The sequence below is a fragment of the Prenolepis imparis genome, unplaced genomic scaffold, assembly GCF_030444845.1.
Source record: "Prenolepis imparis isolate NDT839.2.m4 unplaced genomic scaffold, iyPreImpa1.0 SCAF_11, whole genome shotgun sequence".
Lineage (NCBI taxonomy): Eukaryota > Metazoa > Arthropoda > Insecta > Hymenoptera > Formicidae > Prenolepis > Prenolepis imparis.
The window spans coordinates 13752433-13767172 of NW_028141169.1; the positions used below are offsets into that span (position 1 = coordinate 13752433).

The 14740-nt window shown below is 31.1% G+C and overlaps 1 protein-coding gene across 8 annotated transcripts in view; it reads right to left on the reverse strand.

The window, feature by feature from the left end:
* The window catches only part of LOC145942855 (uncharacterized), a 76118-nt gene that overhangs the window by 29617 nt on the left and 31761 nt on the right, over positions 1-14740 (reverse strand). For 6 of the 8 annotated variants that reach the window (XR_014426431.1, XM_083049953.1, XM_083049954.1 and 3 more), the window contains one exon: positions 244-435. Coding sequence is in view for 6 of the 8 variants with exons in the window: in XM_083049953.1 (XP_082906079.1) it covers positions 258-435 (178 nt within the window). In the remaining 2 variants the exon portion in view is untranslated. Of the gene's footprint in view, positions 1-243; positions 436-1472; positions 1628-14740 lie in introns of those variants that run through there. The other 2 variants (XR_014426432.1, XM_083049956.1) reach the window with 2 other exon arrangements.

Genomic DNA, 14740 nt, shown 5'->3' on the forward strand with positions numbered 1-14740 from the left:
TCGTCACGATCATCAGAGGCATCATTCTACGAATGAGATGAAACGGAACGGGACGAGAGTAGAGTAGAAGCAGAAGTAAAACTGAAAAAGATCTTGTGCCGTGCACGAAACGCGCGCGCACACACACACACACACACACACTGAGCTCTATGATATTAATGCTTATTCAGTACGAGCGAATGAATAATGGGCTGCTAGTGAAATACGAGACATAAATATTGTATCTGGAGCGTTATATATTACCTGTATCGAATATATTATCCGGCGTGCTCTCTGTTCTCTGCTCCGCTAGCTCCTATCTGATTGAGATTGTTGCCATGGAAATGGTTGGACTTGCTCATTTGTTTGCGTCGTAGCGGCCATTTTCTGGTCAGTATCACCGAGTCAATTGTGTTTGTTATGTGAGTAAGCCTCTCTCCTTGTCCTCGTTCGTCCCTTCGTTCGATACATAGATTTCTCTTTTGTGCGTAAAATACGAATCTATTTTTTTTTTTTTTTTTTTTTTTTTAATGAATGATGCTTAATATAATATCTTCCTTTTCTCCCGCTTTTCTGATGAATTTATATACACTTTATATCACCAATGTAACGCGATAGAATTCCTTATTGATTTACTTTCGAGTCGCTATACACGAGAAAACAAGAGAAGAAGCAAAGAAAGTATTATTTTGCAAAAAGATGTTCTCGCAGTATACATATATTTAGATATTCATTATAAAAGAAAACGTGACTAAGATACTTCGCGACATTATTGGTACTCCTCGATTGATCTATCACAACGTTCGTACAATTTAATATAAATTATAAGATTATTACATATTCAAAGATTTTTTTATGCTGCATATCTTATAAAAGGAGTTTGATCTGTGATTAAAATAGAAGTTATTTGGAATTGGACAAAAGTCGTTAAGAGGATATAATACCGGATGAAAGTGATTGAAATGTACAAGTGTTAGCATTACATATACATATATGTATATTGCAATTTTAATATGGAATAATACTATTATGTTACAAGAACTGTTTCTTTGAAATTATAATTTAATATATGCAATTATAATATAATATTAGTATTTCTTTATAAATAATAATAATGTTGCCATAACACCAATCAGCCTAATAGACCTGACCAGCCTAAGGGTCAAGGCACAATAGAAAAAATATTATGAATAGGATTAATTATTAACATTAGACCTATTGCACAATATAAAAATATAAGCAATAGGAATAGGGAATAAAAAATATCCAATAGGAGCCAGGGAATAATATCCATTTCTATTTCCTTCTCTTGGTAGATATTTTCCCTGTTCCTATTACTTAATATTCCTATTCCCAATATTTTCTCTATTGTGCTTTGACCCTAACAGGTCTAACCAGCCTAATATCAATTTCCGCAATGGATAACTTAATATCTTTACTTTTGCAAAAATGTTTTTGTGCAAATCTACTATTCTGTTTTTCCATTTATTTACCTGCCTCTGTCGGTCTTACATACCGATTCCTCCCATCTTCGCATATTCTCTAGTACGACGAAACGTAATCATTTGCAATCCCGCATAGAACCGCTCTTTGAAACTTCCTCGAAGGAATTTATTAAACTTTGACTAAGTCGCTTTACAAAGTTTCACCGTCGGGGGGAAGTCGGCGGGGGCCGAGGCCGAGACCGGGACTCGGGTAGGGGTGAGAGTTGGAGGGGCAGCCGATCGAGCTGTGACGAGAGGAAGCGGTAAGTGCGAGGGTGTCGAGATAGAGAAGAAACCGACGAGCATAGGCAAGGAACGATAGTGATGGGATGAAGGAGGAAAGAGAGAACGCTCTAGAAAAGATGGAGGTGCCGGGTAGAAGTGGAGGAAATGGAGGAGAGGAAGAGGAGAGTAGGAGAACTGGAAGTGAAAGAGGAGGAGGAGGAGGAGGAGGAGGAGGAGGAGGAGGAGAAGGAGGAGGAGGAGAAGGAGAAGGAGGATGAGAGAAGTTACTTTCCCGGAGAAATAAAAGTTAATAGAGTTCTCTACCTCCTCGTATTCCACCTCTTTCACTGCTTCACCATCGTACAACTTTCACGAAAGTTATTATATCTTAATTTACTATTGGGCATTATCTGGAATTTCTCCGACGTTTCCGTTTTAATGCGCCGCAGGATATAAGCAGAAAGTATATCGTTCTTTCGTATGATTTGAAAGAAACAAAAGTACTTTTATCATGCTGCTTTATTGTTCTACGGCTATGAGTATTTGAAAAACGAAAAGGTAAAGCTAAAAGAAAATGGAAAAAAGTAATCAATGTATCTGTTATATACTCAAATTAAGGAAGTCTTAAGTCTAATTGTAAGTCATAAAAAAGTCAAGAGACATTAATATTACATCGTACAAGATCACAAACCCCTGACAACACTCTTGGAAATCGATATTGCATTAGGCAACATCGAATCTTATGTTCTAAACTCATTGTCGGATGTTTCCAATCTTACGCATTGCATTTTAAAGAATATTTTGTAGAAAGAGTACTTTCCGACAGTTTTATAGTCAATATAAATTCACACAAGTTATGGTAGATTTATTTTATTATAAAAATTGTATTACTCTATATAAATTGTGTCGCAAATAAAAAAATGTGCGTTTATAATTTTTTATTTTCCCAAATTATTTTAATCTCCACTTAATAAGCCGCGAAAAATAAAATTTAATGATGTAAAAACGTAAAAGAAAAAATGTACACAATGATGACTCAATATTGCGCAACATCTGAAAGTTACATTAATTGAATGCACCTGCAAACATTTGCTAGACATTTTCTATAAATGAAACATTTACCGAACAAGCAATGAAGCATTTAGCCGCTTAATGTTTTCCAGTAAGTTTCTTAGACCATAATATTGTAGCAAGCTTCGATCATCAAAAACAATTGCATTAAAAAAGAATACAATCACTTTTAAAATAATATTGTATTATATAATATGTAGAGCTCCTTGTATAAGGAAGTTGAGATTAGTAGAAAGAGGGGAAGGGTAGGAGAAGATTATAAGCACTTCAATTCAACTCGATATTATTCAGTTTATTTGTTTCATTTAATTATTTATTTTTCTGTATATAAAGATACATAATATATCCGTATATATAAAGATGTCACAATTTGATAGCTATCCACATATATCGCAAAAGACACAAATATCTGTGAGCTGAACGAGATATAGAATAAATTTGAATTGATGGAATGTAGTCCCTCTTTTTTTTAATATTAACACTTATCTTATCTTGATTAATAGTATATTTTTATCGAGTTTTTACGAAAAAATACAATTAAAATATTAGTCATGAAAATCGATATTATTATGTACATATATTTATGTTATAAAATTATCAATTTGTAATCTATCTCTATTTAACTTATTTATAACACACAATCAAATTTATATTTTACCTATTTAAAAAGCTGTTTTAAAAAAGTAACCGATTAATTGTAAATTTCTTCTCATAAATATAACATGTAATGTAACATATGTCATACTGTAGTTAAATCTCACATAGCAAACAATTGAGACAACTTAAAATAAATAATAATATTAATTGTGGAAATATAATTAAATTTAACAACTGAAATTAATAAGGCTCCCAATTTAAATTACAAATTTAAATTTTAACAGGCTAGTAAAAGCCAAACAAATTAATTTTTCACTGAAATTGATTTGTTGTACATAGAGAAAATTCTTGGTGTAATACCAAGTAATTAAATTAATTAATTAATTAATTAATAATTCATAATAAATTAAATAAAAGTTTTATTGAAACCGATGCATCACTATTCACGTTTGACTCTTACTAGTCTGTTGAATTTAAATTTGTAATTAAATTTAATTCATAAATTTCGAGGTATAATTTATATGGGAATTAAATTTCTACTTTGTGCTTCAAATAAACAGTAAACGGATAATTAAACATTTATCCTACCGATTTCAAGTTTAATATCCTGAATCTCCTGTTGGATTTATATCAGATATCAGAAATTAATCTGATAGAAATAGTTACTGCACTTTTGAGCTTATACTAGTAGTCGTGCTTTGCAGACTTTATGTTCACTTTTAACAGAAAATTGAATACGAGAAAGTATGTTGCATAATAATATGCGAAGAAATTATCGAATGAAATATTAAAAGCTTTTATATGATAAACATGATTTGTCACAAAAGTAATGAGGTTACCCATACGGCACAAAAACATTGCAGAAATATTTCTTTGCAAGATTGCAACATTGCAGAAATGTTGCAAAATGTTGCTGCAACATTGCTGCAATATTGCAGCAACGGTAAAATGTCCGCTTTCAGCAATATTGCAATACAATATTGCAGCAATATTGCAATGTAATATATATATTATAATGCTTTGTAATGACATAATAATTGGTATTTTTACATTCTAACAATCTATTGTCCTATCTACACCTAATAACACTGAAAAAACAATTTTGTTGACATAACCAAAATTTGGTAAACCGTTCCAAATAATTTGGTTAATATATGATTAACCAAATATTTTATTGTTCCAACTAAAATAAAATAAAAAACATTTCAAAAACGTGTATAGTAACTATATATATATATATATATATGTGTGTGTGTGTGTGTGTGTGTAAGTTGATAATAATTCCTTATTTTAATATTTTATAATTCACAAGCGGTCACCACCCATCCAAGTATTAACCGTGACAAACGCTGCTTAACCTTCAGTGATCGGACGAGAACTGGTGCTGTTGTTGAAGCTATTTAAGTTGTTTATTATGCCAATTTGAGTAACAATTTTTACAAAACTAATAAACAAGTTTTTACATGTATGACTGTTGGCAATATTTTATAATTTAAAATACTTGTATATAATACTTTTTTTTATGAAGGTATTATAATTTGCACATACATTATATTATACATATATGCAATTAATAAATTGATTTTTTGAAAATATTTTTTAATAATATTCCAATTTTATATATATATTTTACAATGTTGCTGCAACATCATTATCGCATTATTGCAGCAACGTTCCATATTTATATTTCAATAATGTTGCTGCAATATTGCATTGCAATATGCAAGATTGCAATATTGCTGCAAGGTCCTGTGATAAATATGTAGCGCATAATGTGGCAGCATTGAAATATCCTAATTATGCAGAATGTGTACTACAATCCTTTCTTTAAAAGCACATCAAGTTTCGATTCATTCGATTGCGTTTATGTACGTTATAATATTTTTCATAAGTGTGCATTAGTAGACCTCGTCATCGTTTAGTATTTCTCTCATTATCTCTCCTCAAATATATTTTAAAAACCTCGATATATCAGTATTTAAGTAAATGTGTGGGTGGAGCAGGAGGGCCGCTCCCTCTTCCATCCCAAAAAAACTGTAACGGTAACTTAACCAAATCTAATGTTAATTAAAAATTAGAAATAGATTTGTGTTACATTAGAATTTTTTCAGGGTGAAGGTGCAGGGAAGAGACAGCACCCTTCTTCCACGCATTTACTTATCTTTAATATGGAGTGGACTTTATTATTGATCATGTGGAAAGTAAACTTTTTTCTCGCTCGTACATTCACTTTCTAATTTATAATATAAACATCCTATATAAAAATTTGTGTCTGTTAAAATGCATGTGCATGTAGTATAGTTAGCAATACACGTATGAATTATGTCTAATAATGAATTTTTCATTATCAATCTATATTCGAACCTTGTTTTGTACAAATTTTTATTTGTTAATAATGTTTTAATAAACAATGAGCGACTTATAAACCTTTTAACGTTACTCAGTAGGATTTACCAAATTGAACAAGAATCACGATAGTATTTCTCACCAAATAACGCGTAGTTATAGCAAGACGTACCGTATATCCTCCCATCTTAAAACATATTTATATTCTTCTTCTTCTATAGATTTTGATTCTGACGAATATACGTTTTACGGTCATCAACTGGCGCATAAATGAAGTTTTAATTCTTAAATGGAATTTCAGTTCTTAATGCGCAGCCCAAAAATATGCTTCAAATAGAAGACGCGCGCAGAAACACGTTAAAACATATCCGTACTCGTGCAAGGACAACAACGGACTCTATACTCCGTTCAACGAGAGAACGCTCATCGGATCGAATGTGCGTATTATGATATAAAAAATTTGAAATTAATGAAAAGTTCGTAAAACTATTACTCAAAAAGTAGCAAAATTTAGAATTTAAGAAAATATAACTTTTTTCCAAGTATCATTCAAGAGAGATTTATTGTTTCTTCTACATTCATCCACTTGTTAATTATTGAAATTGTATTTGAAACATTAGAAATTCTTTTTTGTTGTTGGTCCTATTAGATTACACCAAGAGCAATTAATGTTCATCACATTTACTTTCAAGGTCATTTCAAGATCAATATAGAGGCATTGTCAGAAAAAATGTTTGAGAAAAAGTTTCTTATATTTTTGCGTGTAATTAGAATTAAAAATTACCATGTGTTCCATCTAAGAAATTCGACTTCCTGGTCATGGACTCATTTCTGGTCTCAGTACTGGAAGTTTAAAATATTATTATTCGATAAAGAGCACATCCCCGATTACATCCCCACAGCGTGATTTTCCGTGCCAAAAGAAACAACTTTTTCCTCTGACAAAATTGTGTTTTTTAAATGTTTTTTAAAAAACACTATTTTTTAAATGAGAGCAACTTAAAACTAACGAATAAGCGCTCCAGATTACGCATGATTCGAACGTGTACACTATTTTATTAAAAATTTTATAAGAACTATTATTAAGTAAGTTATTCAAAAAAACGACATTTAAATATACATAATTCTTATTAATTCTTATGAAATCTTTAGTGAAATAGTAAAATAGCATACACGTTCACGCGTCACGCACGCCGTGTGCGCGCCGCTCCTGATTCATGCGTAATCAGGAACGCTTATTCGTTAGCTTTATTAAGTTGCTCTCATTTAGAAAATAGTGTTCAGACGCAATTTTGTCAGAGAAAAAAGTTGTTTCTTTTGGCATGGACAATCACGCTGTGCATTCCGTGTCCGCGAATTCTGGGACACCTTATATATTAACTCAATAAATAATAAATTTAATTTAGATCTAAATTTATAGAATTTTATATTTTATTATAATTTAGTTACATCAATAACTACAATGTAAATACATATTATAAAAATATGTTAATTGTAGCATAGTGTTTAATTTAACAGCGTCCAGTTTTTTAATTAAAATTTTTTAATTTTTCTATTTATTATATATATTTATTATATTCTATTTATTATATATTATAAATTTTTAATTTTTTGTAACAATTTCTAATTTTTCTATTAATTTTTAATTTAATTTAGTATTATTTTTAAATTAATATTTTTAATTGGCGCAATTTTTTTAATATCATTATTTTTTATTAAAATAACATTATTTTGTAAATAATATAACAGTTTTTCTTAACTGACGCATGAACTTGGCACCTTTTTTTACTTTCTTTTAAAATACATGTATACATATTCGAACAATGTCACTTGTCTTAGTTAAACATTTCAAGCCTCAGTCCATCTTAATTAGCTCTATCTATCAACAAATTACAATAAAACAAAAATATATTTAATATTAATGTAATGGATTAATGGAAATATATATTGATTTACATAGTGATGTAAAAAAGCATTAGAGCCAGATTCATGTCTCGTTTTATTCCTCGCAATCCGCGCTACTTCATACAACACATGCATTATGATCGTAAAGTGAAAGTAGTCAAACGAGATTATTTCAAACAGTAAGCGGAATATAAAATATACGAAGGATTCGGACGACAATGAGAACTTTACCTTTTGCACCTCGGCATTTATTAATTTCATTTTGTTTTATATGGTATGTGGTTCTATTTATATGAAGCTTATTTGGATTTGCGAGAAGATAAGATAAATCAAGAGTATGTTCTTTATACAGCAATAGCAATATCACCGAATAATGCCACGATATTCGACAACATATAATGTTAAACAATAAAAATTTTCAAGGCTCTTTAATATTAAATATATATATTGAGATAAATTGGCTGTAAGAGTCGTACGCGGATGTCGGTGCGTCGATTTAATCAAAAATTAATTTTTCGTTGAATTTTAACGCCCGGCAAACGAAAGACTCGGGTTCGATTCCCGATTCAGCGACTTTCGGACCGATATTTTTCTCGCCTACATCTATTTAGGGGAGTCAGAGGGGATTATCGGAATTAAAATCTCAAATTGAGATTATTCCGTATAAGACTTGGCAGTGTACCAAGCAAATTCGTGCCTTTGTGCACAAGTAGGTAATTCAACGAAAAATTAATTTTTGATGTAATCGACGCACCGACATTCGCGTACGGCTCTTATAGCCAATTTATCTCAATATATATATTTAATATAATGTTAAGTATTTGATAATTTTTTTATTCATCCTTTTCAGCTAATATTTTATCCTTTTCGACTACCTTTCTCTGCATCTGATTTATCGCTATAAGTTATAATATGCGTCACTATTGTATGATAAAAAATATGTTAATGGTTGCTATAAAGGAGATATACAGCGTATATATATATGTGTGTGTATATATACATATATATTATATGTGTGTGCGTATCTCATATATTATTCCACGCCATATACCCAGTGACTATATAAACTGCAATATATATCACCCGTATTTCCCCTCTTTCCGCTATTCTATGTCCCAAAAACACTTAATGGTCTTGCGGCAAGTTTTAACGCGATATACGAAATATTTCGATGTATCACGGTTGGTTCGTTTTTGCTCGATGCGTCTTGCGATAATCATTACAATATAAATACATCATAAATGTAATTATGCATTTAAATTGTATCACACAAAACTGATAATATCAATATTATAATTAAAGAGTTTCAAAAGAAATATGATAACAATGCACATTTACTTCTTTAAAAATCACATTTTGTCAACCCATGGCTAACAATATTCATCTTCTTTAAATCAGTCAGATTGAAGTTCGCTATTGAGAGATTTATCGTGATTTGTATAAATAAAGTACACTCGTCCACAAAATTAACGCAGGTAATTTCATGTAAAAATTTCGCAAAGTTCAAATAAGCATAACTCCGCTAAAAATTACTTGAAAATTTTTTTTCATTGTCAAGCTTGAAGTCTATACTTTGAAAAGTATTTGACAGATTTTGAATTTATCTTCCCCCCCGCACGCTACTGCTTCAAAAATAAGGACGTGTTTTGTCTCTAAAAAATTGCGTACTTTGACGCACTCCACGGGATGGGATAAACTTTTTCCGCAAATCTTATTATATATATTAAAATATGAACTTTTCCTTGCAAATTAAAAAAAATGAGGTTCGTACGATTTTTTGTCGCGGAATTATTATGTACCAATGTTACCCATACATTTTTGTTCAATTACCGCCAGCATTAGCATTACTCCATAAAGTTGCATTATGGAGGAGATTGTTGGTCAGATTTGGCACATTTTGTGCGTGCATGCGTGTGTGCGTATGTACGTTTGTATGTGTGTTAGCAGAGCTAAACCTCACACACACACACGCGCGCGCGCGCACATTTATATACACATACATATACACATAAAATGTGCCAAATCTGACTAACAATCTCCTCCGTGGTGCAACTTTATGGGGTAATGCTAATGCTGGCGGTAATTGAACAATAATGCATGGGTAACATTGATAATAACACCACGAAAAAAAATCATACAAACCTCATTTTTTTTTAATTTGCAAGGAAAAGTTCATATTTTACGATGATTATGATAAGATTTGGGAAAGAAATTTTTTCCACCTCGTAGAGTGCGGCAAAGTACGCAATTTTTTAGAGACAAAACACGTCCTTATTTTTGAAACAGTAACGTGCGGGGAGGAGGATAAATTCAAAATCTGTCAAATGCTTTTCAAAGTATAGACTTCAAGTTTGACAGTAAAAAAAATTTTTCAAATACGATAATTTTTAGCGGAATTATGCTTATTTGACTTTGCGAAATTTTTATATAAAATTATCTATGCGTTAATTTTGTGGACGAATGTATTTAACACTCTTGTCTATTATTACCACATAATAGATATAGAAGTCTCTCATATTTCATGTAGAACTCACTACACAACGTCAAAATTACTTATTATGCATTATTTATCTCTTTAACTCGATTCTATGTTGGCTTTAACACCATTTTAAATACGTATAAGATAGACGATAGACAAAAGGCTATTCTACGTTCTAAGAGATATAAAATCCGATGTCTTGTAAGTAAAATGCCGAATTTTTTGGAACTATTTGTTCCTAATTATCAGGCAAATTTCAAATTAACAAGATTGACTTTTTGATTATTGTGCCAAAATGATATTCGTCAGAGTTTTCAATTTTTTCTAATTGGGAAAGGAACATAGTCTTAAAAAGGAAACTGAGAAACAAACAGAGAAAAATACAGGGATCTCTTATCCAAAATCTACACGCTATATTCAAAGTATTTTGTTAAACACCACACTATAAATACAAACTACAAATCATATTAGAGAATCATAACTACAAACTATGAAATCAAATCATCATTATGGTAAAGCCACTCAAAGCAATTGACCTGACATCACGCTACTAGACAAAAGTAACAAGGGTAACAAGACAAATATAGTATCATACTTAATTCTCACAACCTCATACAGGCACTGATAAATTAATCAAATACACAAATCTCTCAATAGAAATTAAAATATAATGGCATATAACACAGTAAGAATCGTCAACTCATTATCAACTGTCGGAGACATCCCAAAGATGCTATATGACAGCCTTCACGCCTTAAACATCCATTCATCTACATACATCGAGATGCAAAAAGTTGTTCTTCTAAATACTTGCAGAATAGCGAAAATTTCTAACATTATCTGACTCCTGAATGCATTTGGTTTACACTAATGCAAATAATAAGCATCACCCCAGAAATGAAAAAAAACGAAAATTTTTAAAAACAATAATAATGATAAATCCCACATGTGGTATTCAAGGTTCGGTCCAACTAAGAATAGTATCGTGGAATCTCTTCCTATCGTAAAAAGCAACTAACAGGAGAGCAGTCCTTATCCTGTCTGCTGTCCTTATCCTTTCTTGTCCCACCCGAATTCTTTGCCCTTATCTCTTTTCTCTTTCTTTTTTCGACACAGGAGGCTTCGCATGAGTTTAGGGGATTGCATCACTTCCTAAAACAAAAAATACCTAGTAATAGAGTAATGTGCAATAATTTGGGAAAAAATAATGGCGTGAACAAGATTAATCATGAAGTGAGAGACGTCGCGCCCAGTAGGGGAACTAGCAAGAGTCAGTCCAAATCATTATTCAGCGAAATCATCGCAAAGTCGGAAGGAGATCAGATAAGTACAATATTTATAACCGCAAACATGCGAACATCCTTGGTCTTCAACGTGGACAACAACGTGTTGGAAGAATAAGCAACTCAGTTCCAGACTACGGATGGACGCACTCAAAAGAATAAGTGGACCATTAAGCAATACCAAGAAATTATATGGTGCTACTATTATGATATCATGAGACTTGAAGATGGTACGGTCAAAGAGATCTACAGGATCTGGAGAGAGCGAAGCTCAGATATATTTATCAATATGACTGCCAATACTCTGGTAAACCAGAAAAGATTCATAAAACGCCAATCAAAGTTCATTGAAAGGAAGCTTAGCAGAATGAAAAAAAAGATGTATGCAGAACACAGTAGAGCCAGTGAAACACAGAGACAACGATAATGAAAGAGCAAATTCTCTAGAATCAATAGAAAAGGAAACATTAGAAAAGAAAATAGAGGAGTAAAATAGAGGAAGATAAAAATATGAATAGGAAAAATCGTATGTGACTTAAGAAAGTTAAGTTCATAAAAACAACAGATCAAATTACCAAAGCAAGTAGAATTCTAATTGACATCAAGAGAAACTGTTTATAATAATCATAAATTGTATAATATATGCCACAGATAGTGATAGCAAGAGAAACTGAAAATAAATTATATTGACAGCAGGAAAGAACATCAATGGAATAAAAAGATCCAAAATGTCATAGAAGGCTACAAGAGAAAAGTAGAAAGTTCTTGAAGAAGGCTACAAGAAAAAAATCCCCAGATACTTTTAAAAACTGAAAAAATTCTAAGTAAATAGGTCTTTATATGTGAATAAAATAGAGCAGGATTTGAAGATGAAATTATAGACCAAAAGATTGAAGAGATATAAAAAGGAAAATGACCAATATCAGCAGAATAAACTCTTCAAAGAGAACGTTAAAAATTTATCGCCAGATGTACAACCAACGGTAAGTTAGCCACCAATTGAGGATTTTTGAGAAATCTTAGAAAAAGAGATGGTTCATAATGAGGATGCAGAATGAATTCAGAAAGAGCGAAAACGATATGAGACTTATAGTGCCAGATATGAACAGATCTCATTGTGAGCGAAGTGCTAGAAATAAGCAAACACCAAACTGGAAAGATCTTAAACTAGACATAGTAAAACTTCTAATTAAAGTAGCTAAATCCTTTGCATGAAAACCTGACAAGAGTTATCAACTAATAACTGATAACTAAACTCAACAAATACAAGAATGGTTAACATCAGGGAAAATCTTCTTTCTCTCTAAAAATCAAGATACCAAGAATTAACGCCATATAGAACTATCTGTTTGCAATAAGATTATCACTGCTGCACTGGCCAACAAAATGCAGAATTATTTAGCAAAGTATCAAAATATTCTCAGTTGAACAAAAAGGCGGTTTATTCATATACAAGAAGAAACTTTGCCTATCAAATTGCGTAATAATGTGATTTATAAGATCTCATATAATGATTGTGATGCTTCATACATCAGACAAACAAGCAGACTCTTAAAAACTTAAGTGGCTAAACATCGCAATTATATCAATAGGAACATTTTACAATACAATCTATCATCGGACCACAGGTTAAATAATCATGATTTCGCGTGGGATAAGGTGAAAATATTGGACGAGAAGCACACACATACGGAAAACGTCTTATTATATGTTTATTATAAATGTTTAGTTTTTCCTTACTTAAAATATCATTTTTATACAAGATATGTTGATGTTTAATAAACGAATAGGCTAAACATTTTAAATGTTTATTAAATATTAATGTCCTGTTTGAACAGTATTACTGAAGTTAAATAATAATACAGATTTAATTGAACTAATAAATGCATTAGATTAATTGCGTGATATAAAATCAATATATAGGCGGTATTTATAATCTGTTCTTATTCCAAGATTTTCTTAAATACTATCTCAAGATATAGTAATGAATGATGTAAGAAATCATGCAATTGATTTACTGATGCCGAAGCAATCAGGCACAGATCTAAGAGTAAGAACCGTGCGTTTTTCTCTTTAGAATACAAAAATTCAGTGTATTTGACAACTATTTAACATGAACTTACCTGAATGTATCAGGAGTTGCAGTCACAAGACTGTGAATAACTCTGTCCGGATATTTAAAGTAAATTTTCCACTTTCTGCTATTCTTATTAAATCAGATGTCAATTTCGCTCTAAATTTTTAAATGTTCTATTCATTCAAAAAGGTTCTCTGAACTGCGTCCCTGAATAGTCACATAAATGTTATGATGACATAATTTCTCGTGACATAATTTAAATCTGGATATATGTTTCGAATACATTTGCCTCTTGGGCTACTTTCGCGACAAAATCAAAATGATCCAGATTAAAATGATCCTGTGCTGTGATTAGTCAAATATGAAATTCATTTGAATGAAATTGATTCCATTGATTATATTTATCATCGTTTTCTTCATGTTTAAAATATCTAGAAAGCATTCAGGAACGCTCAACATCCGAGGGCACACACTATTTCCCTACCAAAATCATCAAAGTACCAAAGAATGATTGATGTTTCCGAACTCAACTTTAACATTATCCAAGGTGTGTATATACCGGGTGGAGTTTATCCGATCGGATTTATATCTCTTGTGTGCGTGTGTTTGTGTGTATATGATAAAGAATAGAGATCAGGATCTCTATAATTTGTCATTTCTACAGTATTTAACGACTCCAAATCTTCTCTACCTGCGTGTGTGAATGTGATGGATATATTCGCAAAGACTGTTAATAATTTAAACACTGTTAATCATTTTAGCAAATATGTTTAAATTGATATCTTTTTACAATTTAACAGTCTGCATAACAAACATAAACAATATTTAGCATACTTTCAAAATCTTACGATGCAATTGAATTTAAATCATCATATCCTATCTAATTCATCGATGTTTGCAGGCTTTGTCTCATAAACTTTACTCTTCAAATATCCTCAGTAAAAAAGTCTAGATGGTTTATTAAAAGATCTCGGCGGCCATTCAATCGTACCTCTTCTATCAATTTATTAACCGTGAAACGTTTCATTTAAGAAATTATGAACATACAAATAAAAGTTAGCTGAAGCTTTATCTTGTTAAAATCAAATATTTTTATAAGCATCTCATCAATCCAATCATATTTCAAATAGCTGATATTACTTTATTTCTTAATAAATATAAATAATTTTCTGCAATTATATATATATATATATATATATATATATATAAATTACCCCCACTAAAAAACAATTCTATAGTATGATGATCAATAATTCCAAATTCCAGCCTAAGCTTCATTTTCTGAGATCTTCTG